The 27,010-nt window shown below is 39.2% G+C and overlaps 1 protein-coding gene across 1 annotated transcript in view; it reads left to right on the top strand.

Moving 5' to 3' along the window:
• The window catches only part of Pdhx (pyruvate dehydrogenase complex component X), a 52,218-nt gene extending 25,747 nt beyond the window's left edge, over nt 1-26,471 (top strand). The window contains exons 3-11 of the mRNA XM_021193124.2: nt 3,026-3,126; nt 7,542-7,741; nt 8,804-8,902; nt 12,319-12,493; nt 13,826-13,973; nt 16,639-16,697; nt 18,510-18,668; nt 23,420-23,484; nt 25,371-26,471. Of these exons, the coding sequence (XP_021048783.2) occupies nt 3,026-3,126; nt 7,542-7,741; nt 8,804-8,902; nt 12,319-12,493; nt 13,826-13,973; nt 16,639-16,697; nt 18,510-18,668; nt 23,420-23,484; nt 25,371-25,629 (1,265 nt within the window). The 3' untranslated portion in view covers nt 25,630-26,471. The remainder of the gene's footprint in view (nt 1-3,025; nt 3,127-7,541; nt 7,742-8,803; nt 8,903-12,318; nt 12,494-13,825; nt 13,974-16,638; nt 16,698-18,509; nt 18,669-23,419; nt 23,485-25,370) is intronic.
• Nucleotides 26,472-27,010: the final 539 nt, after the last annotated feature.

The following is a 27,010-nucleotide window of genomic DNA, read 5'->3' as shown; positions in this document are numbered from 1 at the left end:
GATTTTAGTTTTGTGTTCATTGTGATAATCTGTTTGTAATAGATGGTTTTAATCTATTCATTGGTACTGCCATCACTCATACCCTGGGTGGATTTCTATAACTTTTTAGACATTTCTGTTTTTATTCTTTTTATTTCTTATACTCTCACTTTTTTAGACAATCATTTTGTTTTCTGTTTTTCCTGAATTTTGAATGCTATAGATTTTATTTGTATTTTTAAATCCTTAAATTTTGCCAGATGGATCTAATATTAACTCAGTTTTCTTCTAATTGTACCAAAGTTGTGAGCACAGTTAGCCCTCACTAACCCTTCTCCTTATCTATCTGTTAATGTTTTAGAGTTTAATTCACTTTTTAACCTTAGGTGTTACATTGTAAATAGTGACTTGTGAGCACCTTCAGTGGGGACTTTTTCTTGTGTACACCCCTCCTGTTTGTGTCTGCTTGTCTTAAACTACATTTTGTAAGAGCTCTTTAAAGTAATCACTATTAGTAAATTTACCTACACTTTATGTGCCTTAAAATACTCGACAGTTCATCCGCATTTGGTTGTCTAGCTGCGTCTGATGTTCTAGACACTGTTTTTCTTCAGTGTAGTGCTACTCACTGTCCTCAGACTCCTGCAGCTCCTACAGTGTGCTCTGACTCTGTCATTCCACTGAGGTAATCTGTTCTTTCCTGATAACTTTGTAAAGTGTGTTTTCTATTGTCGACAATGCAGTCTCTCTGGTTATCAAATGTGGATTCATGTTTATACTATCTAATACTCTTGTTCCCTGCTGAGCTTTCATCCAAGTAAAGCTAATTAACGTTCATGTGCATACATCCTGTCACCAGCACCTAGTTTAAAGTCAGAGCCTCCCTCCAAGCCACAAGACTCCTTTATGTACCGTTTTTAGTCAGGACAACCATTCAGAACTCTTCTTCGCCCTGACTCCTGCCTCTAGTACTGGGAACTTCTCAGCAGTGGTCTCTACAACTCCTGAGGAGAGGTGCCTCAGGCTGCCCTTCCTGCTGTTTCCTTCTTTAACTTTCCCGTTTGCCCTTGCAGTGCTGCTAGTGCCCCTCCATTGTCATGCTCTTGCTCTGTCTCCTTGATGCTTCACTTCAGGACCTTGAGTCTTTCTCGCCACAACTTTTAATTGTTTTCTTTTCTTCCTGACACTATTTTGTTTCATTTCTGTAATTTTTTAAAAACTTCTTGTATTCTTAATGGCTGTTTTATCTCAAAATACTTGAAAAGACTTGCTATGATAGTTTTTCCAAAATTTAGTTTCTGTTGTAATTATTGATTGTATTCTGTTTCTATAACATTGATTTTCTTATGTGTTTGAGAACCGTCTTTTGTGGTTTACTTTGGGTGGACAGTAGTTTGGATTGTTGTTTGTTTCCATTCTTCCCTCCTGCCCATCCCCCACACCCTGGGTTATGCTCATCTTGTCCTCACTGGTACTCTACCTCAGCTCATGTTGCTGAGAGATGTTTTAGTCCCCTCATTTCTTATCCTTTGGCTCCTGAAGCCTTGACTGATCATTCTGTCAGCCCCACATCTATAGCAAAAATTTCCCTGTCCAATCACTTTAAATATTAATACAATAAGAAGCCTGTGATTGGACAGGAAAAAGGGAGGTGGAGAGAAGAATTTCAGAGATGGGGACAGGGAAGAAGGGGAAGAAGGAAAGAAGATGGAGCAAGAGGAAGATGATCCAGATTCCACATGGCTTTAAATAGCCACAGGTAGCTATGAATATCATAAAAGGATAGAATAATTGGGATAACTTGTCTAATCTAGGTGGGCAGCTTGTAACATTATCAATTGGCTCAGAAATTGTGTGGGCATCTTGTCAATTGAGAATTTTTTGATATATAAATGTGACTGATTAATTATAAGCTTCAAGAGTTTTGATTTACCAAGTATTGTGACAGCTAACTGCGAGGTGGGCCATCATTGCGTGGGGCTGGTGTGGCAAAGACCTGCCAAGGGAACTTATCAAGTTGGGTGGAGACGTTTTGGGAGCTCTGGGCCAGAGAGTCTGCTGAGATGAGAACACACCACTGGGGGCATGTGACCTGCTGGTGCCCAGCATAGCACGGGATCTTGCCATTATTTTTATTATTTCACGTAACACACATCTTTTTCTTGGCCTCTAGGTCCAGAAACCTGCACTTCTGTAGTATTGTCTCCTGTATACATTTTGAGTTTTATATTTTTTCTGTTGCATAGCAATGGTCTTAGTTGGCGTCACAGATGTATTTTATTTTCTGTTTATGCTATATTCATTCTGTGCTGTGTTGTGCTAGCAGAGTTTCTGAATTTGTCCTAAACAGTTAACAAAAAATATTGTAAATGATACAGTTTCTCACTTAATGGAATAGTCAGATTCCACCCCTGAAATGGGGGTGGGGTGGAGGCCGAGAGGCAGGAGGATTGGGAATCCAAGGCTGTCCTTGTCTACTCAAGCCTAGCATGGATAAATGACATTTCATTTCAAACACAAAAATAAAAATAAAGGCACAAGGAATCTTTATTTATCCCAGAAAATAAATGTGTTTGTTGTTATTATCTCTGAGTATGAATTCATTTTTAAAATTGTATCTATCTTTGTAATAATTTTTATTATAGTAAATATACCCACTATATAGCTTTTGGAAAACATAAAATATCCACATATATGTGCAAACACACATTGAGAACTAATTGTATTTTCACAGCATAGAATGCTTTCTTACTCATTCGTGCTGTACACATGTTCATACTAATTTTCATACTTAGAAGAGTAAGACAGGGCTGGTAAGAAGGCTCAGTTCTTGCTTCCAAGCTCCGTGGGTCCCATATGGTTGAAAGAGAAAACCAACTCCAATTCCCACGAATTACCCTCTGACTTCCACACATGAGCCATGTAGTTATTGTGTGTATGTACACACACACACACACACACACACACACACACACCACTAAATAAATAAGTAATAAAATGCCACTTTAAAACAGAACAACCAAACAGACTCACTGTTGTTTTTCAGGTGAAGCTGTGAGTGCTGGAGACTCGTTATGTGAAATTGAGACAGACAAGGCTGTGGTCACCTTAGATGCAAATGACGATGGCATCTTAGCCAAGATAGTGGTAAGACATAGATATCTTTCTTTATGTAAACTCCTTGAATAAAGTCCCTCCTGTGTGCCTTGTTATCTACTATATAATACATTTTAATTCACATTTTTACAATATCTTAGTGCCAAAATTTAGTAATTGCCTTTTCCATATATATATATATATATATATATATATATATATATATATATATATGTATGTATGTATGTATGTATGTATGTATGTATGTCTTGTGTATGGTAGTTTTAGGATAGAATTTTAGACCATTTATGCAGAGCAAATAATATAACCAGTTTAAAGCTGTGTGGATAAAGCATGGATGTTGGACTGTGCCGTGTGCTCACTGTGGAGCCCACTGTGAACCCACTTGCGTTCTGTCCCTGGAGCAGACAGTATGGTGTTAGTGTGGCAGCTGAGACTGTGGGCCCTGTAGTCACTGCCAGGTTGATAGTAAGTGGAAAGTGTTGTCAGCTCTACATTGCGTGGAACAAGTAGCAAATTCATTTGTTGATGTCATCCCCTTAGATGCGGAGATGATTGAAGTCATGCTGTAGTAGGGAAGATTAAGGAAATACATAAACGTCACTCTAGGACTCTGTAGTGCTGCTGTGCCCATCAGTGCTGCTGGTCACTCAGCCCTTGGTGACACTGGCCCCACCATTAGTCATGGTTGCTTGTGACTGGGCAGTGAGTATCCATTTTGCCCTCTACCACTTGAATTGCTCAAGCAAGCTGTCCCTCTGATGACCATCCTCTGTGGATGGGTGTTTGAGTCTCTAGGTGAAGCTAAGGTATAACTACCCCTCCCCCTTTATCTATTCTGTCCACATACACAGTTCCTTAGGATTTTATACTCTGGCTAGATGTGGACCTTTTTCTGTTCTGTCCGCATACACAGCACTTTAGGATTTTATATTCTAGTTTATGTAGACCTTCCTTCTCTCATTTGTTTCCTATATGAAATGATCTTGTTGGGTGTTTTGTTTTCTTAGCCCCTGGTGTTTTATTCTCAACACTCTAATATTTCCAATATCCACTGCTTGCAATGTATTTTATCAGCAGCCCCCTTAAAACACACCAGTGAACATTCAGTTAATGTACTTGAGCGAAATGTGAATTGAAGGGTAAATTTTTTCTGTCTTTATAGCTGGAAGAATGTATACCAAAAGTAGTTTGCTTAATAATTTGTACGATATTTTGCAAAAGAGAAGGACTGCTTGAATTACCATATGCTACAAACTCAACTACATTTTCCTGTGTGTGCTTTGGCAGCCTGTTCTTGGCTGTAGCTCTGGATTGCTGTGCAAGTCTCCATGATAATAGCATTTTCCACTTAACTGCTCAGTAATGCGTTTCAAACTCTAGCCATTCCAGTGGGTCAGTAGTGTCTATCCTTCTGGTCCTAAATTCTGAGAAGAGGTGGGAAACGGATATAGTTGATGACTGCTTTAGTACCGGTTACTTCCCTGTATGTAGTAGGCCTTTGCGACTTCAGTAGTATCCCAGTGCTTTCTGAGTAATAGGACTAGGAAGCAGTGTGCTCCTGCCGGTAAGTATGTGGTTTTATCAGGCAGAATGGGGCAGAAGCCACAAAGGTGGTATTTCTAGTCTTCTTCCCTTCCATCTGCCTGTCCAAGCAAGAGCTATACCTTTGCTTTTCATTGCAGAGTAATTCTCATATTTGTAAATATAATAAAACGATTTGCTAGGAAGATGTGTGGCAGATTTTTATTTTCAGAGTCAGGCAATTAGTTGTGCTTATTAAAGATACAGGTTCTATAAAACTGCATCCTGTGTCTTCATCACTAAGACATTAATGTGTAGTTGGAATTTTTAAGAAGGTTATGGATTATAACTTGTTCACTCTTGGTGATATAATTCTGTAGTCACTGGGAAGTTCCTGTGTTTAATGTTTGTAAGCAGTGTTGCCTACACAGCATGCTAGATGCCAGGCTAGGAGGGTTGTATGAAACTCTGGCCTAAAACAAAGTTCTGTGGATAGTAAAGCAATTAAGAAAAGACTTGATCATCTGGCTACTGAGAACTGAGCAGTTGTTCTCAGTCCATTCATATTCTAGTGCCATGGCATACATCTGTTACTATAGCTGGAATGACTGGCCATCTGAGCATAGTCAGGATTATTTTTGGAGGCAGTTTGTCTCATTATGTTCCTGTGTATGTGCTGATCTATTAGGCATGGATTTCTAATCCTTACCAAATGAACTCTGTAGTCTAATATTGATCCCTGTTGAGTATATTTGTTTTAATTTAGTAACTTGAAGGCAAACACAGAAATTATATTTTTACTGTGTATGTCAAGTGATAGGCACTGTTCAAAGTCCCTTATATCAGGAACTTCTTTGTCCCTCCTAACAAATCTTTGATAGCTACTGTTGCTATTTTCACTTGGCAGATAAAGAAACAGACATGGCAAAATAATCATTACTATGCTCACATAGCCAGTTGTTACCAACCATCGTAAGAGAGATAGTGTTGAAACTCAGGAGGGAATACATGTGCGATGGAAGACAGTTCACTTGAACCACAGATTGTGAGTAGAGCAGAGAGTAAAAAGACTTCTTTTTTATTAAAACACATTGGCCTAAGAGCCATAGAGGTTTTTGATTGAGTAAGACAGTGTGTGGGAACATCTTGGATGTTTATTGTCCCAGATTCCTGATTTTGGTAGAGCATCAGGCCAGGAGAGAGCAAAAAAACAGTGGCAAAGGCCCAATAGGTCTCTAAGTGTGATTTTGCAGATTACTTATGCCTCTGTTAATGTGTTTGCACTAGCTTTGACTATTTGCTATCTACAATAGAAGTGAATGTCTGCTATTGCACATGTCAGCAAGATTTTGCTGAAGGGACCCTGATATAGCGGCCTCTTGTGAGGCTATGCCAGTGCCTGGCAAACACAGAAGTGGATGCTTACAGTCAGCTATTGGATGGAACACAGGGCCCCCAATGGAGGAGCTAGAGAAAGTACCCAAGGTGCTGAAGGGGGCTGCAACCCTATAGGTGGAACCACAATATGAACTAACCAGTACCCCCAGAGCTTGTGTCTCTAGCTGCATATGTAGCAGAAGATGGCCTATTCAGCCATCACTGGGAAGAGAAGCCCCTTGGTCTTGCAGACTTTATATGACCCAGTACAGGGGAAGGCCTGGGCCAAGAAGTCAGAGTGGGTGGGTAGGAGAGCGGGGGGGGGGGAGGTATAGGGAACTTTTGGGATAGCATTTGAAATGTAAATGAAGAAAATATCTAATAAAAAAAAAGAAGTAAATGTCTGCAGCACACTAGCATGCCTAGGAAAGACTTAATTCACTAGAAGATTTTAGTGGCTTTATGTAGAACTGTAATGACCATTTCCCTTCTTTAGCTAGCCTGGTGTAGCATCTGTCCTTTTCCATTATAGTCTTTGTTTCTAGTCTCCATTGGTAATCACTAAGCATGTGAAGCTTTCTAACCCATAGTGTACATGCTAATAAACATCAAAATTAGTGTTATTTTAAAATGTCATACCATCCCACAAGTCAAACTTTTCATGGTAATTGTTGCATTAATGAACATCTTGCAGCCTGTCATATTATTCATTGAACCAATCTGTAATGAACATCGAGAGGAAGTAAGAGGAAATCATAAAGAAACAGCATTGTTTCCTACTACCAAAACTATAGGACATTGTCATCTAAAGATTTGCTCAAAACTTATTTTAATAAATAAATTATAATTATTATTTTAAAAAACAAATTTGTGCTGCTGGCATGTTTAAAATATTAAAATATTTTTGCTTTTTTTAGCTTTTTAGTTGACAGATACCATCTGAAAACTATCTCATTAGCTAGGATATCACTGTATCTCTGACGCACGTATGAAAAGCTCCTGAGATATTTCCTAGGTTTTTAGGTCAGAATTCCAGGAAAAACTTAATAGGGAAAGACAAACTATTCTTAAAATTAGCCAGAATTGTTAACCAGCTCTATCTGCATTATGGGACATTTTTCCCTCCAGTGATAAATTTTACTGAGAAAGTTTTAATTCAAATTAATTAGTATTATTTATTTAAAAGTAATTAGTTAATCCCTTATGAGCTGTTAGAATTCTGAAACCATGTAGAAGCTGGTGACGACAGGTAGTTGACATCTGTACCCACAGGCTCCATGGATAGGAAGTAATTGACATCAGAGAAGTAAGGGAAACTCTGGTTTTTGAAGGCTGGCAGAAAATTCTGGGTCTTGCTCATTTGCAAAGGCAGCATTAGTACTTGGAGAGGGAGAGGAGTGACAGGGATGGAAGGTGGCAGCTGGAAGAGGAGAGCCCTCTGTCTTCAGTGTCCTTTGACTCAGGTCTTCCTCGCATCTATAGACTTAGTAACTTCGTGTGACCCTGGGTTTTTCTATCCCGACCATTGTCTTTTTAAAATACAGGTTGAAGAAGGTGCTAAAAATATACAACTGGGTTCACTCATTGCTTTGATGGTTGAAGAAGGGGAAGATTGGAAACAGGTGGAAATTCCCAAAGATACCAGTGCTCCACCTCCAGTTTCAAAACCACCAGCACCTACTCAGCCCACTCCACAGCCGCAGAGTCCTTGTCCTGCCAGGAAGGAGCACAAAGGGACGGCACGGTGAGTGCGTTTATGTGAACATGGATGTCTAATCAAACATGATTATTATGTAAAAAGGGTAATGATTATTTTAGGGGTTTGAAATCAGCATCATCTACTTTTCTCTTAGGACACTGAAACATAAGATGATTATTTTACATCCTTCATTTGATAAACAGTGAATACCTGTTTTGTTTGGGCCTTCTAAAAGCCTAGCTTGCTCAATATAGAATAAAATCATCTGTATCTATGCTGAACCTCAATTAGGTCCTAAAATTGCAGAATGATGTTCATGAGACCAAACTTAATTTTTGTGTTTTTATTCACAGAATTCAGATTACTAAATGTAAATTCAAGTGTCCAGAGTACAGTTGTTAATAAAATAAAATTTTCATTTTAGTCTATGTTCCTGTTCAAACAGTTCAGTATTTGAGATTCTGATACGGGTAAATTTTTTCCAACTGTCCTGTGATAGTACAGGTACTTGTGACCATTGTCCCTAGCTCACCAGTGCCAGTGTTACAGATTGGTACCTCCGCACCTGGCTTTTATGTAGGTACTGGACATCCAAACTCAGGACTCAGGCCCTAGCCCTAATATTACTGTTTACAAAGCATACTGTGCTAGTTTGATCAGAGAGTGCAGTGTATAATGTTGGGATCTGGGTAACCAGAATGAGCTTTTAGCTCCCTGGGCGGCAGAGCATTTCTCATTTCCATGCCGGGCTCCCCGTGTTTTCTCCTCTCTGACTTACGCTGACAGTCAGAATCCATCTTACCTGTGTTCTGAACATTTACTCTTTCTAAAGTTATTTAGAATTGGTAACTACTTACTGCTTTATAAAAGTGTTTTGACGATAAAGTAGATTGATACAGATTAGTTTATGTGACTGTGACTATCCTTATATTTTGGATTATGAGCCTAGCCTTTAACAGCTGAGCCATCTTGCCAGCCCGACTGTGACTATCCTTGAGACTCATTTTAGCGTCAGTGTTAAGAATTCATTTTCCTAATTATCAGCAAAACTGTTGACATTTAGATAAGGGTAATTAGTTTCATTCATCTTCATGCTTTCATTCTTAGGTTCCGCTTAAGTCCAGCTGCCCGCAACATTCTGGAAAAGCATTCACTGGATGCCAGCCAGGGCACGGCCACAGGCCCTCGCGGGATCTTCACTAAAGAGTATGTGCACTTGTGTAATTCACAGTCCCTTCACTTACCTTTTTCTGAAAGGATTTTTAAACAGCATATTCTATGTGGAAATTTAAAACAAGGCACATTGTTCTTTTGTGATTTTATTGCTTTTGTTAGAGTAAGTTATATTTTATGTAAGGGTCTTCTGAATAATTGCACCATTATTAAGAATTAAATTTAATTTAGTAACTAAGCCACATCCTTAAAAATGGTGATAATGTAGAAAATTAGAGCACTAGGCAAGGAAATGTACTTTGGCTTGTATAAAATCATCACCAATCGCTTAAATTTCCCAGGTATGGAGATGCACTTTTAAAATAATTTAATTCTCAGCTCTTCAGACTTTGCTTACTTCATTCAGAGGAGTTGCCATGTGCAGTTAATTCTCTTAAGGATTTCCCTTTCTCTTTCATTGATGTGCCTGTGAGTTAATACCATTTAAATGATAAGTTTTATAGTATGCTTTAAAATCTGATAGGCATTGCAGATTTCTCTTGTTTATCCTTTCAACAAAGTAGTTTTATTGGTATATCCTTCTTTTAAATCATAATCAGTTCTAGGGTCTGCAGGTGGTGGAGAACATGGCCATTAATGAGCTGCTGTTCAGATTTCCTGTTAAAACAAAGGTAGTGCTCCGGAAGCATGCTGTACAGGACGGTCATGAGCTAGCCTGCCTGAGTGACAAGTGCCGGGCCACAGACAGAGGCTCATTAGTACAGTAGGAGTCTTTGCCATCAGCCTTAATATCTTCGTTATATCTAACTATTAAATCAGAGCTGTACTTAATGTTTTCGTTCTTGTCGACCACAGCATCAGAACTTGGCATATTAGGTAGTTGTCTGGCTTAAGTAGTAGTCTTCAGAATTAGGTGGTGAGCACTGGGGTGATCTACCTTCTGAGGCACAGAAAGAAAGGTTCTACTTGAGCTAATTTCTCAAGCACCCTTTGCTTTTGTACCAGAACTTGGCTCATTTGTTTTTCCTCCTGCGTGCTAGCATTCTTAATGCCCAGCAGGGCTTCCAGTGTAATCTAATTATTTAATGGGCAGAAATCATTAAAATCATCTCTGCATTATAGCTAAATTGTTGGCTGTTATTAAACAACACTTAACATTTACACTTCATAGGCTATATAATAGTAAAATCAATAATGAAAGTTTATTCCAAATCAATAGTTAAAATTATTTTCTACTTGTTTTTTTATGAATAATGGCTCCTCATCACTTTTTTTTCCTCACCAAGTTCTGGTTTGCCCAATAATCTTATTTATTTCATGCATAAAACCAAATCACATCTTTTGACAAAGCAGTCATGCAAACAGGGAGGTGTGGCTATTTAATGTCAGCACCCTACCTTGTAGATCAATGAGTACAGATACTAGCCATTTAGGTTTTTATTATCTCTGTTTTGATCTGATGACTAAGTGAGAAATCTCTGTAAGGAAATATATTTGGTATTTGCTGATAACACACTTTGCTAGATAAGTATCTAATTACCTCACATGAAATGGGAAGGGACTGTAATGTTGGGCTATAACTTATAAGTGCCCTAGAAAGGGAAATTTCCCTTTGAAGGCATCATTCTGAGTCAGTAGGTCTTACTTTATATCAGTGCTAACATTTTCATCTAGCTGGCCTTCAGGCTCAGAACACAAGTCTCCAGGATTGTGTCAGCTGTCATTGACCTTGACACATAAATATAAAATCATAATTTAGGTTTGGGTTATAAATATTATGGGTAAAAATTGATTTTCAAGTAGAAGTAAGCTGATTAAAAGCCTTAAAGGTCCACCGATCATTCCCTGGGACACATGTCCCCTTCACTCCCTCAGCCACTCTGTCACCATCTCCAGCCTGTGGTCCACCCTTTGAAAAGCAATACTGCCTCCAGCTATTCTCCTGTGACTATATAGTGAGTAAAGGGCCCTTGTCAGAAGGTCCTGCCAGTAGCTGTAGGTTAGGCATATCCCAGTTCCTTGTTCAATCCCAGTATTCTACTCATCGTGATCAATCCTTAGCTAGTCTGTCCTTAGGAGAAAGTTGCTTTCACTTTATTTGATTTGCATAGCATGTCCACAGCTACTAGAAAGGTAGAAAACACAGACTTTGCAGCTAGCTCTGAACCTCAGTGTATCCTGGTGTTCTTAACCCTGGCTGTACTCAGCTGCCTGCCTTTCCACCCTGGTCACTACACTTCTATTCTGGCCTTCTTTTTCTAAGAAACCTCATCTTGGAAGTTACATGTTTTCTGCCTAGATAGGCCTTTCTCCCAGCCCTTTGACTGACTGACTCCTAGAATCGTGGGTAATGTTTTCTCTTAGCACCTGGAGTACAGTGGGTGCTTAAGACTGACTTAGATACTGAGATTAACTTTTTTGAGTCCACATGTGTCTAAATTAGGAGTAATAGTAACACCTCTTCCACCTGGATGGTGTGAGTTATTAACACACGTGACATTTGGTAGGCTTGTTTCTGCTCTCCCCTCTTCAGTATTGGGAATCCAGAATGTTGTAACATTTCTATTGTTTTGTCAGTTTGTTTTCTAAAATATTCCAAGGACACACGTTCAGAAACACCTGTACAGGGAAGGTGCCACTACAGTGGGCTGGGTATTCCTATGTCAATTAACAATCAAGACAGTAGCCCATAAACATGCCCATGGGACAGTCCAACCTGGACAGTACTTAAAGACTCCCTTCTCAGATGACTCTAGGCCATGTAATGTTGATAGCTAACTATAACCTACCAAACTGAAGTGAGGACTTGACATATCTTATAGTCTTAGTTTTATCCCTTTGTCAACAAATGCACCTTTGTTTTACAAAGTAGTACCAAAGACGGGTCTTTAAATAGTTTATTTTTCATTCTAAGTGATAATAATTTGGGAAATATTCCAATGAAAGCTGTGGGGATTACGAGCTTGACACTCTGAATGCCATGTGAAAATTACTTGGTAAACATACAGTAAAATGTTCCAATTACTACATTATTCTAGCTAATGACACTTGTCTCACAATAAGACAAGTTTACTTTTTAATAAAAATTACTATCTTTACTCGATACTGAGGTGTTATATGGATCAAATAGATTAGACCTATCATAGAATTCTGCTTCTTATATTGACATAAGATACTAAGAGGTTTTTTTTTCTCATAGAGAAAATTGTCATCTTAAATATGCCCAATAGGTTCTAATTATTAGAAATTCAAATTATTAATTGGGTTCTGAGACTTTTTGAGTAGCCATTGGATACCTGATAAGAATCAGATGGCCATCTAGGGGACAGGCGTGCTCAGATTTTGTAGTTTTTTCTTGAGTGCTCCTCTTCCTCACACCTCAGCGCCATTTCTGAGACTGTCTGTATTCCTTGTTGCTGCATGGTTATCCAGTTTCCTTTCATTTCCAGAGATGCACTCAAGTTAGTAGAGCTGAAACAGATGGGCAAGATTACCGAATCCAGACCAGCCTCAGCTCCTCCACCCTCTCTCTCAGCATCTGTGCCTCCTCAGGCTACGGCTGGGCCATCTTACCCTCGGCCAATGATCCCACCAGTATCCATCCCTGGGCAACCGAATGCAGTGGTAAGGTCTTCTCAGTAAGACTGCTGTGGTCTAGATATGTGAGGAAGGAAATAGAAGCAAGAACCATGTGCTTCATAAGCACTTTTTAATCTGTGTTAACCAGAGCTTAAAGCTGTAAATATAGGGAGTGCCCCAATTGGTGTTCTTGTAGATTTCACAGGAGTGTGATTTGGCTTCACTTTACCACATGTATATATGCTCGAGTCACGGCACTTCTCCTTGGATGTTAGAACAATTCATAGCCTCTTATTATGAGTATATTTGTTTTTTATTAAAGGAATTAAGAGCTATTTAGTTAGAACTTAACCATACAACATGGTACACTTCTTCCTCAGAGACAGCCATGTTCCAGCCGTTTTGTTCTTCTGTTTAACCCATTTTTCCTCTGTGTGTCTTTAAAATAAGGGAAATAAACACACACTGCTTCCATTAATAAAGAAGATTGTTCATTATCATGATTGGAAAGGACTGAGAACTAAGAGGTTCACATGCAGCATTTCTAATGAACATAAGTAGTATACTATCTACATAAAAATTTGGTGTGTCAAAGCTTCCTTAAAATAGGCTATAGAGGATTAATCAAAGTAGAAGGAAGATAATTCTTCCAAATGCTCACAGAGTATACAGAGCATGTGTTCGATGCAATCAGAACATCTTGCTAACAGAAGTGTTCTTTCAAATACCATTTGTAAAAAAAATAAATTAATAGGTTTTTTCCTTACCCTTAGAATAAAAGATGAAAACAGGAATAAGTGTAATTGGATGCCCATGCCTTTACAGAAAACTTATATTAAAATCACAGGAAGATTTTTCTTATCTCATTTATAGCTTATACTTTGAATTCCTAGGAAATAAGATACTCATGATTATTTTTAAATCACAGAAATGCACAGTCATTGACCAACTATCCCTTATGTAGTATGTTGCCTAAACATATATGAGCATATATGCACTATACATATGTACATAGTAATATGTTCCTCCCGTATTCAACATGCCTCTGTAAATGTGTGGGTACACACAGTATATATGTATACAGTGATGATAGGCTGGTTTCTTTTTAGCTACCTTAAACATGATAATACAAAATGTCTCATTCAGAACTGAAATTTAAATTTTACTACTTTTTTCTATAGTTGTGTAAACTCAAGCCAAATACTTTAGACTTCTTATATTCTCCCTTTGCATAAAGAATTTTAATAGTACTTTTCTTAATCTTTTATGTAATTACTAGGTCTCTTAGACTGAATTTCAGATAGGTAATGGTTTTACATATTTTTCCATTTATGTTTTAATGCAAAAAATGCCTCCTTTTTTTTTCTTTTTGGACAGGGTACATTCACTGAAATTCCTGCTAGCAATATTCGAAGAGTTATTGCTAAGAGGTTAACTGAATCAAAAAGTACTGTGCCTCATGCCTATGCTACTGCTGACTGTGACCTTGGCGCAGTTCTAAAGGTTAGACGAGATCTGGTCAAAGGTCAGTAAAGTTGAAGTTACTACTGCAGAATGCATGCTAGTCTGATGATCATGAACTTCTTTGTAAATGCACCTCGTGTAGCCTTTAATCTCATTTCATAACCTGACTGTGCTCTACTCTGGCTTGTTCTAGCACAGGGGAGTGAATGTTTTTTTCCCTACATGAAATAGATTGGATATGTAACATTGAGTTAATCACAGTTTACTACTTTATATACAATAAGGATTTCTGTTCTTCCTTGCTCTCATTCAAACATCTTCTCTGTGTTGTTTCCATCTGGTCATTCAGTTCATGTTCATCCACTCTGCCACACACATGGAGCCTGCCAATAGTCTTGTGTGGTCACACACTGCATGTTTTCCTAAGTAAAAGTAGGCTTTATTTTTTGTCTCCCTTAGCTTGGGTTTGTTGGTTGGTTGATTGATGGTTTTGATAAGGACAGATGTATGACTTGCTCAGGCTAAATGCTTATCTTGAATAACCTTTGATAGTACTAGCTGGACAAACAAAGGTCTTAACAAAACTGTTAACTGATTAAAGAGTACATAGATTGTATGTCTTAAGACAGCACTTGAATAACATTCTTTTTTACACACTTTTTAATTGTGTATTCATAACACATTTTCAGATTATTAAATTGAATTGTCTCTCTAAACACATTTCAAAAGAAAGTCTCAGATAGGTATGGATTTTTTAGCATGAAGATCTTATTTCAACCTTACCCATCCTTTTGCTGTTTCTTGCCTTATTGCACTGGCTATAAAAACCAGAGGTGTATTCCTGTGTGTTCTGTATTTTGGGTAGGGAGAAGCATTCAATCTGTAGCATTTACAGTAAGTTTTATATAGATCTTTTTCAGGTTGAGGAAATTCCCATTCTCTGATTCTGAGAATTTTAAACATGAGTAGATGTTCAATTTTTTTCAAAAAGTTGTTTGTTTTCATCTTTTGAGATACTTTTTTTCTTGGTTAAAATGACAAATTACATTAGTTGGATATCAGTTGTTCAATCAACCTGATATTCCTCGTACAAAGCTTTTTCATGTAGTTTGATTTTATTAATATTTCATTAAGATTCTTTGTATTGGCTGAGTGTTAGTGGACTCAGGAGGCTGAGACAGGATTTCGAGTCTCAGGCAGATCTGAACTATGTATAATTGCATGGGTACCCGTAAGAAACACTGCCCTTTGGCTTTCTTTCCTCGGGTTCGTTTGTATTCCCAGTGTTTCTCTTCAGATCTTGTAGAAGAGTTAGTTAGGAAATGTTTCTTCCTCCTATATGCTATAGAATGTTTAGTACAATAGGGCTCTCTTTTTAATGTTGATAGAGTTTCAGAGTGAACTCTTTATGTCTGGGATTTTAATTGATACTTGGGGTTTGGTTGGTTGGTTAGCTGATTGGTTGGATGTTCTGGTAAGTTCTGTCTGTGTAGCCCACAGAAATTCATGATCATCTTATCCCTGCTCTCCAAGTGTACATTACCATATTGAGTTTTTAAATTATGTATGTGTTAATTACTACTATTAGGACTTGAAATTACCCGTAGTAAGGAATTTTTATTTTAAAAGTACTTGAGATGAAGTCACCTTTACATACATTAGATTTGAGAGGTCTTGCTTTGGAGTTAGGGAGCATCTTATGTATGCAACTGGATGTATGGTCCTGAAGCTCTGAGTATGTAAGGTTAGAAATAGAATTTTGGAAGTATGGTAACCGCCTTCTAGATGGCATCAGAATCACCAATCTTCAAGTTCCCGTCTGGGTCACAGGAGCATGGAGAGAGAGGGCCAACAGCAAATGAGTAGGCAGGGGAAGAAAACTGGATGAGTCTGGGCAACCAAGAAAGCCAGTGAGTGTAAGTGTGGAAAGGAAGAGAGTGAGGAAGAGCAGGTTGCTTCTTCAGGTTGCAGTACGAAGAGGACAGACTTCTAGGTGAGGTGATGGACTCTGGTGCTGCCAGAGGCTGGCATATGGCTGCTGTGGCACTAAGTTAAAAAGTAGCTCCCATTTAGTGACCCTGTTTAATATTTAAAGGTGCTTGTCTTAAATTCTTTTTGTCATACACTCCGTTAGATAAAGGGGAAGTTTAAGCACTCTTTACAAATACAGTCATCTATTTAATATATTTACATACTCTACTCTTCTAATATTATCAATGTATTATAAAATGTGCACAGAAAAGAGACATTTGAAAATGAAGAAGACTGACGGGCACACAAGTATAGAGATTGTTTGCCCTTTAGAGCCATGGTAGTTGGGACTTCTATTTGGTCATACTTGTGCTGTGCTCTTCCAGTTCATGTGCATGATTGCTGAATGCCTTTACAAAATGCTAATGAGGGCTTAGAAGTGAACTTTTTGATGGAAGAATCCTGAAAATTGAATGCAAGGCCTGAGCATGGTGAGCACAGGTTACCTATAGACTGTACCCCACCCTACAAGTAAGCTGTGTGCTCTCCCTTAGCCCTGTGTAGCACTTCATGCAATCCACGTTTTGCTAAGCAAGGAAACGTGTTTCACAAAGCAAACAGGCTTGTTTTGCATCACTGTGTGCCAGACTTTTCCATACTCTACAAGTTTGATATCACAAGGGCCAGTGTTAAAGTATTACAAATACTGGTTTTAATATTAATAATTAATTTATAATAACTTATTCTTCTTTCAGATGACATTAAAGTGTCAGTAAATGACTTTATCATCAGAGCAGCAGCTGTTACTCTTAAAGTAAGTGGCCAAACCAAAATAATTGTGGCTTTTAAATGTCTCTTGGCTTAAAATGTGTATAATTTTGTTGCTAAAATATTGTATTATTTAGTTTAGTTGCTTTACAGATAAGCAAACTGAGAATCAAAAGAGTTCCCAAAGTAATTGTAGCAGAATGAAGAGCATCTGTACAGTCCACACTGTTTGATCCCTTGTCCTCAGAGAAGAGCCTGCCAGCACTGGAGATGAGGGGTGGTCAAGAGAAGCCTGCATCACCTCTGCTGCTGCTTTACAGTTACCCAGGGCCGGCTCTCTTCTCTTTATCTTTATCCATCCACACTTATGGGGGTTTGCACAGTTTCCTAGTAAAAATAACTGGATCTAGTTGATTTGGGTGCTTTCTCCTCTACTTTGTAGATATTGCTTTGTGGCTGACTTTGCAGTCTTCTCTTCATTTTTAAAACCTCTAGTTCCCAGAAAGTTGCTCCTTTCATACAGTTTCCCCATTATCTAAGCCCAGAGCCTCTGGCTGCTGTGGTTGTCCATGTTGATGTTGCCTGAGATGCTCTAAGCGCGACCTTCCTTGCGCAACCTTCCTTGTACCATTGCCAGCTTGTTTTCCCCAGTCAGTTATATGTTTCTTCCTTTCCTTAGGTCTGCTTGATTAGAAAACTTGAGTGTGGAATTCATTTTAATAATTCTTTAAAAGGGTTAAGTTTCAATATTGTTTTGAATCCAACTTAGATCATCTTCCATGGGTCTTCATTATGTATTCATTAATTAAATGTCATTCCAAAAGTCTTCCTTGTTGGGGGTTTGATGTGCTTTATATATGGGCTTGTACATGTGTGCATGTGTGTGTGTGTGTGTGTGTGTGCACTCGAGCACGCTCCTACACTTGCAGCTGCCTGATCCAGATGCTGGAATGCATTGATCCTCTACAAGAGTAGTTTATTCTTTCAACCCGGCACTCCTCTAGCCCTTGTTCTTTGTATTGAAGAATTTGGGATCTGTTGAAGATCTTTTAACATTTTGACATTGTTGTGAATGAACAGTTACAGAAAAATTATAATAATAATTGGCTGATTCCAAGGTAAAGGAATAAAAACAAGAATCTAGATAGAGTGAAAATGTCATCCTCACAGTGCAGAAGTGACATGCGAGTGACATGAGTGATATGAGAGAGGCAGAGCAGAATCAGGCTGTGCTTCCCGTTGTTAAATGACGTCCCTGGACTCTCCGCAGAAAGCACAGAATTTCTGAGAAGACAAATTGGCTTTTGGTTTCTGTGTTCAGCCTTAAATTTGCCCTGTGGTATTTGGGCAACATCAAGACACACCATCTAGTCATTTAGCCATTTTGAATGTTCTTTTCGTTCTTCAGGGTAGTTCTCTCTCTATGTCAAGTCTGTACCTGTGTGTTATCTCTTGTTTGTGATGCTTGGGAAGTTGATTTTAAATAGAAGCCTCATTTACTGAGGGCTTGTTAATATGAATTTCAGAGTTGTGCTAAAAAAGGAGTTTTCATGCCAAAGGAAAGTGGTTGAGTGTCACTACTGTTTTCTGCTACACTGTCCCCTTCAAGTTCCTATTGAAGTTCATGTAGTTCAAAACATGTATTCCCTCAGGATTTTCTTAGTCATGCATACTGCTGAAAAGTGTTCGTTCTTCCCAAACATAAACAGTAATCAATGGTTTTTTTTTTCCCCCCAAACCAAAGTTTTATGTATTTCCTTCTCTGTAGCTGTATTCACATCAACAATAGTGTAAGTTACATTTCTCTGACTATGGTCTCAGGCTGCTTCCTTCATAGCATGTGTTTTCCTGCTTACAGCAAATGCCTGGGGTTAATGTCACCTGGGATGGAGAAGGCCCAAAGCATCTGCCCTCTGTTGACATTTCAGTGGCTGTGGCAACAGATAAAGGTTTAATTACACCAATCATAAAAGATGCAGCCGCTAAGGGCATTCAGGAGATCGCCGACTCTGTAAAGGTATGTGCTAGGAGACTGCTTTCAGACTGTTGACTGTACTTTCATCTTAGCACCAGCTTGAGAGCCTCTGCGTGTGTGCCTGTGTGCGTGCCTGTGTGTGTGTGTGTGTGGGGGGGGTGATCTCAAGTACTTATTAAGGTTTTCAGTTTTTATCAAGGCACCTGTAAGAGTATTTAAGGTTCAAAAATTCTAAAATTAATATGCATGTAAATTAGAGGTCAGCTTCATTCATGTTCTAGGCAAAAGCTTAATTTCCAAAGTCCAAAATTCAGTCTTAAAAATTGTCTTAGTTAGGGTTTCTATTTGCTGTAACCAAACACCATGACCTAAAAGCAAGCTGGAGAGGAAAGGGTTTATTTGGGTTACACTTCCACAGCACTGTTCATCGTTGAAGAAAATAAGAACAAGAGTTCAAACAGGAAAGGATCCTTGAGGCAGAAGATGGGATAAAGACCATAGAGGAGTGCTGCTTACTGGCTTGCTTCCCATGGCTTGCTCAACCTGCTTTCTTATAGAATTTAGGACCACCAGCCCAGGGACAGCACCATCCACACTGAGCTGGTCCTCCCCCATCAATAACTGATTAGGAAAATGCCTTACAGCTGGATCTTATAGAGGCATTATCTGAATTAAGGTTCCTTAACTCTAGTGTGTATATCAAGCTGACATAAGACTAGCCATCCTGGTATTATTTCAAGTAGATTTTAAATTTGTAAATTAAGACCACTGGAAGTAATTAGCATTCCCAAAGGTTTCCTGAATCTATTGAAAAGCCAGTTTTGAAGTTCCAGTATGAAGGCTTCTGTTGTTGTCACTAGCACATAACCACAGTACAAGATAGGGATGCATACCAGTTAACTTTGACAGCCGCTGTAATTCCCAAGGCCATTTTTTTTGGCAGAAGTATCACACTAGAGTGTTTATATTGAATCTTTAATATCTTTAAAGATTAAAATGCAACAGTTTTTCCTTAATTGAAAGGTTGTACTAATTAGGTCAGTTAAAATAATCTGTTTTTTCTGGGATTTAACATAAGTTATTTCTTTTGGCCCACAAGGGATAAGATGCTGGAAAACACTCTATATGTACTTTTTCCTGTACATACAGACCTGTGCAGAGCTCAGTTTATGAATCAGGCACATTACAAGTTTAACATAACAATAAAGTAGAACAGCTATTAAACTGCAGTGTAGTAAAATTGCCAGCATCATTACTCTTGCCCATTGGAAACATATTTAAGTACAGTAGGGATTAGGTGAGCATGAGCACTGTGGTAAGGCCGGGAGAGTTGATCTGCTGGAGAGAGCTGCCCCATGTCTTATGGGTTGGAAGTGTATGCAGCATGAGAAAGCTGGACCAGAAGGCTGTGCATCCTCTCATCATGCTACTCAGAAGAGCATGTAATTTCAAACTTACTATTCATATCTAGAATTTTCCATTTAATATTGTCAGCCTGGGGTTGACCACAGGGTAACTGAAACACCACAAAGTGAAGCTACAGGTTCAAGAGACAGTTCATGAATTTTATGTGTCAAGGATTTTTAGCACCACTGAGAAACATGGGCTTCAGTGTTGCAAAGGTGAAAGGAGACTAAGTGTTGAGGTAACAATTTAAAAATGTTAGGTGGAAGTCACTGATCTGTAGAGCAAGGATTTTCCAATCTTGGTGTGCATTAACTTTTAACTATTACAGGTTTTAATGGTTCTAAGCAGTTCTTACTATTGTAACAAGGCATCATTAAAATAGCAATGCTAGCATTCTCTGGTCCTTGCATGTGAAGGAACCTTGGTTTAAGAGATGAGGAAGAAGTCCCTGCAGCCTCCTGGAACCTTTTGGGTTTATTGAGCAGTAGCTCAGGGTCCTGCTGCCCTAGCCCAGACCAGCATGCCTCTCTGAGTCTTTGGAATGCCAGGCATAAACTGGGTTCTATGTTTAATCTCAGTAGTCACGGTGCATCAGCTGCTTGCTGCTCTTCTTTTGGTAGTGAGTATACTTCCTCCTCTGTGCTTTCTTCCTCCAGGAAAGCTAAGCAAGCCATTTCCCCATTTTAGAAGAAAGTTCCTATACAGTTGCCATTTGTTATCTTTGTACATGGAGATTTTATATTGTGTCTTATTCAAAAGTGAAATGCTTTGAACAGTGTTTGAACAGAAAAACATTAGAGTGATTTTAATTTTAGAAGTAAAATCATCTTGTGACTGTACTGGCTAGTTTTGTGTCAACTTGACACAAGCTGGAGTTATCACAGAGAAAGGAGCTTCAGTTGGGGAAATGCCTCCATGAGATCCAGCTGTAAGGCATTTTCTCAATTAGTGATCAAGGGGGGAGGTCCCCTTGTGGGTGGTGCTAACTGCTTGTGGACGTTGTACATCGTGGTGCGGAGCCTAGTGCGCACCACGATGTACAACGTCCACAAGCAGTCAACTTGACACAGCTGGAGTTATCACAGAGAAAGGAGCTTTAGTTGGGGAAATGCCTCCATGAGATCCAGCTGTNNGGCATTTTCTCAATTAGTGATCAAGGGGGNANGNCCCCTTGTGGGTGGNNCCATCTCTGGGCTGGTAGTCTTGGTTCTATAAGAGAGCAGGCTGAGCAGGCCAGGGGAGGCAAGCCAGTAAAGAACATCCCTCCATGGCTTCTGCATCAGCTCCTGTTTCCTGCCCTGCTTGAGTTCCAGTCCTGACTTCCTTTGGTGATGAACAGCAATGTGGAAGTGTAAGCCTAATAAACCCTTTCCTCCCTAACTTGCTTCTTGGTCATGATGCTTGTGCAGGAATAGAAACCCTGACTAAGACAGTGACTACATAGACTAATATGTCTATCTCTTAAATGAATGTTTTGTGAACTTGTTAAAGAATTCTTAAGGTTTTTGTATAACAGTAACAACAGTGGCTGTAATGAACACGAGCAGGCATCCAATGTATCAGCTGTTTGTTTCTCTAATTGTTTGAAAGAGGTCTGTCTGTGTTGTCCTGGATGTCTTAGAATTTGATTTGTAGACCAGGCTGACCTCAAGCTCACTGAGATCTACCTACTTCTGCCTCCCAAGTGTTGGGACTAACAGCGTGTACACCACCACCATGATGCTACCCTTGTGTTAGCTTTTACATTAAGCTGATCATATATATTAGGTCTTTTCAGTCCTCTTTAAAGATACCCTATCAAGGACAAAATAATAATTTCATGGAATTGATAAACTGATAAGGAAAACACTTAAATAATTTGTGTAAGCTTCTGTGCTGTTTAGTGGCAGAGCTTTTGTTCAGCCCTGTCAGCTGGACTCTATAGAGTAGAGCCTGTGCTCGCAACAGCTAAGCAGTACAGTTCCCACTGAGTAGTTTGGTGGTAATAGTGAGGCTGTTCCTCTAAGTCAGTCGTGTTTTCTAAATCATCAAACAAAACCCCATATTCCATATTTAAGGAATGAACAGGTGGAGGATAGCTGAAGAGTTAACAGTTAGACCGCACACGTGGTGGTGACTTGATTGACAACAAAGAAGAAAAGGAATGGGGCTATGTAGCTGTGGTGCTCTGGTGGCAGACAGGTCTGTAGGTCAGGGTTATGATGACTGAGGTGTAGCTGTGGCGCTCTGGTGGCAGACAGGTCTGTAGGTCAGGGTTACGATGACTGAGGCAAAGAAGAACAGAGAGGTCTGAGTTACCAGCCATCCACCGAAGATGCAGTAAAGGCCTCGCAGGATTGTGAGATCGGGGCTTCAGGCAGCCAGTGAACACGCTGGGAGGAGACTAATACTCGGGCTGGCCAGAGGGGAGACAGTTTTGCAGTGGGGCCTGGGTCTTTGCCAGGTTGGTCCAAGATTTATGCTGGCAGTGCAGTTTCTCCTGGAGCCTTGCTTGGCTGTCTCCTCAATATTTTGTCTCAGTTCCAGCACTACCTTCACAGGCCTTCTGTATCTTCCATGGCTTATACATTTCCCTATCCTGTGTTCTCAGGATATCCCTTGTTGCCTCACTCTCAAAGTAACTAGTTCATTGCTTTGTCCTTTGTTCTATCTGATGTTAACTTCCTTGTTCATTGACATGGATCCAGTTCGAGGAGTGTTTGGAATGCACTAATTGTTCAGAGAATTTGTATTTTTAGTAAAACTTGCTGGTAAAATCTGTGGACCCCTGGCTAAGTCATTTCTTGACCCTTAGTAATCCCAATGATGTCAGTGTTGGGTTAAAGGCAAGTCAAAACCGAGTTAAAGCCGGGTTAAACCCAAAATCAAATCTGCAAAATATTGTCACAACATCATTTATATATGTTTTATAGAGAAAGTTACTATATACATTATATATTATATTAATTTTACCAAATATGTAATTATATTTATATATAATAGCAAACTCTAGGTCTTGTGTTATATTTATTTCTTCATTAAAAACACATGGTTATCCTTATAATTGATGAGACACATGCAATACTGTAATTTCTTCAAAACCTACTGGACTGACCTCCTTTAAGCCTCATAGGGAAGGTATACAGTGTTGTGCCGAAGGCATGGAACCACTGCACAGCGTTGGTGCATGGCAAACCAAGAGCTCCAAAGCTTTTCAGGGAACTTTGTAGTGCTTTAACTTCTTACATCGTCTGTTCTCGAGCTTCCTGTAATTAGTCGGATGAACGTCTAGAAACCTAGCACCTGCCCTGAGCTCCGGCTGAGGGTGTGCCCTGTACTGTGCTTCCAGTGACACAGTTGACTCTGACATGACTGTGTCATGTTGCTGTACTCTGTGCTTTCCTCAGGTTCTGTCGAAGAAAGCACGGGATGGGAAATTGATGCCGGAGGAGTACCAGGGAGGATCTTTTAGGTAAGATTTAAATTCTTTATTGTCAGAAGCATCAGGCAAGTAGTCCATGGCAACCTTTTCTCATGTATTTGTTGAAGACATTTTTAAAATACAGCCTCAGTGTAATGTACCTTAATTTAGCTAGCAGGACATGAGAAGCATTGTTCTTAGTAGTTAGGCCTTCCTGTCACAGCTAAAGGAGCCTATTGGTTTTGAAATGAACAGTCTTTTTTATTAACTGTTAGCTATCCTAAAATGACATCCACATTCTTAAGCTTATATTTTTTACTTATTTATAAGCAAACCTTAGCCATTTCCTTTCTGGTGATTATTATTAGTAGTGTTTTATTATTATGCTAAATAATCTCTGTTAATGTATCCATGTTGGTCTTATTTCCCATAGGGTAAGTATTATGGTCCTTTCCAGAGTGGTGCTATAAATTATGGCACCACGCACATGCTTGCCATTGTCTTATGGGGCCTATTTTTGGTGTGTGGTCCTAAAACTAGAATTCCTGGATTCAAAGCTTTGACAGATTTTGCCAAAGAGTTTTCCAACATATTTGCACTGATTTTCACTTCTCTTGTCATTGCATGGAGTCCCAGTGTTCTGTGTTCTTGATGGCATTTTAATAATAGGCTTCAAATTTGACCCTTGCTTGGGGTTTTGTGATCAGGTGCATGACAAGGAATAGTGCTGGACACCTTTTTAGTTTGTTATTTGCTTGTCTGGTAGTTGATCAGATGAAGACATTGTTAAAGTCTGGCATCTGCTCTGCAAAGCCAGTTTGTAAGCCTTATTAGCATGTTCAGATGCACAACCCCTTTAGGATGTTGTATACAGGTGGCTCCCGACCCCTCATCCTTGCCTCTGCTCTCCTGCTGATGTTTTAATGGACAGAAACTCTGCAAATGAATTTCTTTTTGCCTGAGTTTTTCCTCCTGGTTGGCGATATCTGTCCTCTGTCAGGAGCTCTGGCCTCTCCAGTGAAGCTCTCTGGATTGTCATGGGAGGCATTGCCATTCTCTTTTCTGAAATAGGTTGCCATGTGCTGTAAAGTAGAAATCCTAGATCTTTCTTTCCCATAAAAAAACATGAAATCTGCCCAGGACTGTCACTGGAAGGTTTCTCCCCATAGCAAGGGGAAGGTGACATAGCCGTCTTACTCAGCTTTCATGTCAAGGTTTGCATTGTGTCTGGCTCTTGCTCAGTTAGCACTGAAACCCAGCTGTCAGATGTTTGTAAGGAGACCTTCCAGCTTTATCACACTCAGGATTAGCTTTTCTGGCTCCACATATTCCAACAAATTGTAGAGTCCATTTGTTTTTTCACACACAGACACACAGCTTATGCTTCGCTTAGATTTTGATTGGGATTCTGAATTCAGTTCGGCAACTCAGCTGTTGTTAAATGTTTCTGAGGGCTTCAGTTTCTTTCATTTGTTTTGTACCTTCATAGCAGTCATAGATCTTCTTTAAATCTCCTACTGAGTATCTGTCTTTTGGCATTATGCTAAATGATACTATTTTCAGGTTTCATAGATACATGTTAATAACTTACATAAAATATAATTATCTTGACCTTTTACCTGACAACATAAGTTCAACTTACTGAGTTTCTGTGTAGAACTGTAGCATTTCATCATGAGTTCATCTGTAAACCCTAAGAGCTGCATTTCTTGTCCTCACTAGTCACACCTTCCATTTCCTTTCTGGCCATATGTCACTAACGAGGACCTCCGGCTGAGTACTCCTTGTTTGATAATAGTTAGGATATTTATTTATTTATGAGTGCTGATAGACATGTTCTTTGACCCTTGAGTAGCATAGCATACGGTTCAGTAATAAAGTACGTATACCTAATTCGGACCATGCCGCCTTCAGCAGTGTTTTTCTCTCCTCTCTAGTATTTCCAACTTGGGGATGTTTGGCATCGATGAGTTCACTGCAGTGATTAACCCGCCTCAGGCCTGTATCTTGGCGGTTGGGAGATTCCGCCCAGTGCTGAAGCTGACTGAGGATGAAGAGGGGAACCCTCAACTGCAGCAGCACCAGCTTATAACTGTCACAATGTCAAGTGACAGCCGAGTGGTTGATGATGAACTAGCTACCAGGTTTCTTGAAACTTTCAAAGCAAACCTAGAGAATCCCATGCGACTTGCGTAGCCTTCAGAGACCAGGCGCTTGATTTGGGTGTTCAGTATGGAGTAGATGAAGTGCGTATTTATTTAAGGCAAAAGCTTTGACCTGAGCTGTCTTCCTCTCCCCTGTATGTGTACTGTAGAAATGTGTGATGACAAACTGACTAATAAAGAACATTTGGTTGGTCAGATCCACTTTTAACCTCTGGTGCTGTACAGAAGTCATTAAACTGATGTAAACTACATTCTATGTTTGGTTCATTTGAAATTTTGGATTAATTGTGAATGTATGATACTGTAAAATTAAAAAAATATATAGAACTGTCCCTTAATCATATTGAAGTTATAACTGGGCTTCAAAGAGATGTCTGTCTATATTGGGGCCTCTCATTTTTTTATAAGCTCTTGATATACTTGAACAATTTAATATGTACAGTTAGTTTACTCTGGATTAGTATGTAAGTACATTTTATTAGGGGTTGTGACAACATTATTAAACTTTTGTGTATATAAAGCCAGGTGTCTTAGCTATATATATTAACAGTCTTACTTTTCACTTCTTTGTCACTGTGAAGCTCTAAGGATACAATAGGAATGAAGACAGGAAGAAAAACTAAAGAGTCGTTTGTTCAGAGACCTGACCTTATAAAGTTGGGGGAGCAGCTGGGTTTGTACCTATAACCTCAGCTTTTGAGAGACTGAGAAAGGAGGCCCGCTTTGAGGCTACATGGGCTGCGTGGTGAGGCCCTGTCTCACAGAGGCCAGGAGAGTGTTTTACTGGAAAAGCTGCCGTTGATCTCAACTTGAGCAGCTTCACTTTCATGCTGATTTGGAATCTATTGAAATAAATGATTTTCTCTTACCACACATTGTAAGTTTGTATTGTTTTAAATACAGTATTGTTTGCTGAAGCATTGTAATCAAGTTTGTATTATACAGTCAAATGTAAGAAAATAAAAAAGTTCTAGTCTACTTTGATGACATGCAAAATAGAAGAGCGGCAAACAAGCTCCCCATGGTGGTTCACGCCTATAATCTTAGTACCTGGAAGACCAAGGCAGGGTTCCCATGAGTTCAAGGCTAGCCAGAGCTACAGAGTGAGAGCCTGTTTCACAAGAGAGTCCTAGGAAGGACAGCAGATGGGAAGTAGTGCTCATCTCCTCCATCAGCTGAACCAAATTGTCCCTCATTATCAGGAACATTAGAACTGCTTCTCTCTGTTGGCAGCGCTGGCAAGATAATGATATTTAAATGAGATGGTAATGAATGGTAATTTAATTCACCAGTCGAAGAAAGTTTCTCCTTAGTGTCAGTTGACATAAATCACCAGAAGAAAGATTCCATGGTACAAGTTGTATTGAGTATGACATGATGAACTATAGCCCTAACAAAAGAGCCTTCAAAAA

This window comes from Mus pahari, chromosome 3 (genome assembly GCF_900095145.1).
Source record: "Mus pahari chromosome 3, PAHARI_EIJ_v1.1, whole genome shotgun sequence".
Taxonomy (NCBI): domain Eukaryota; kingdom Metazoa; phylum Chordata; class Mammalia; order Rodentia; family Muridae; genus Mus; species Mus pahari.
This window is presented reverse-complemented; position numbering and strand designations above follow the sequence as displayed.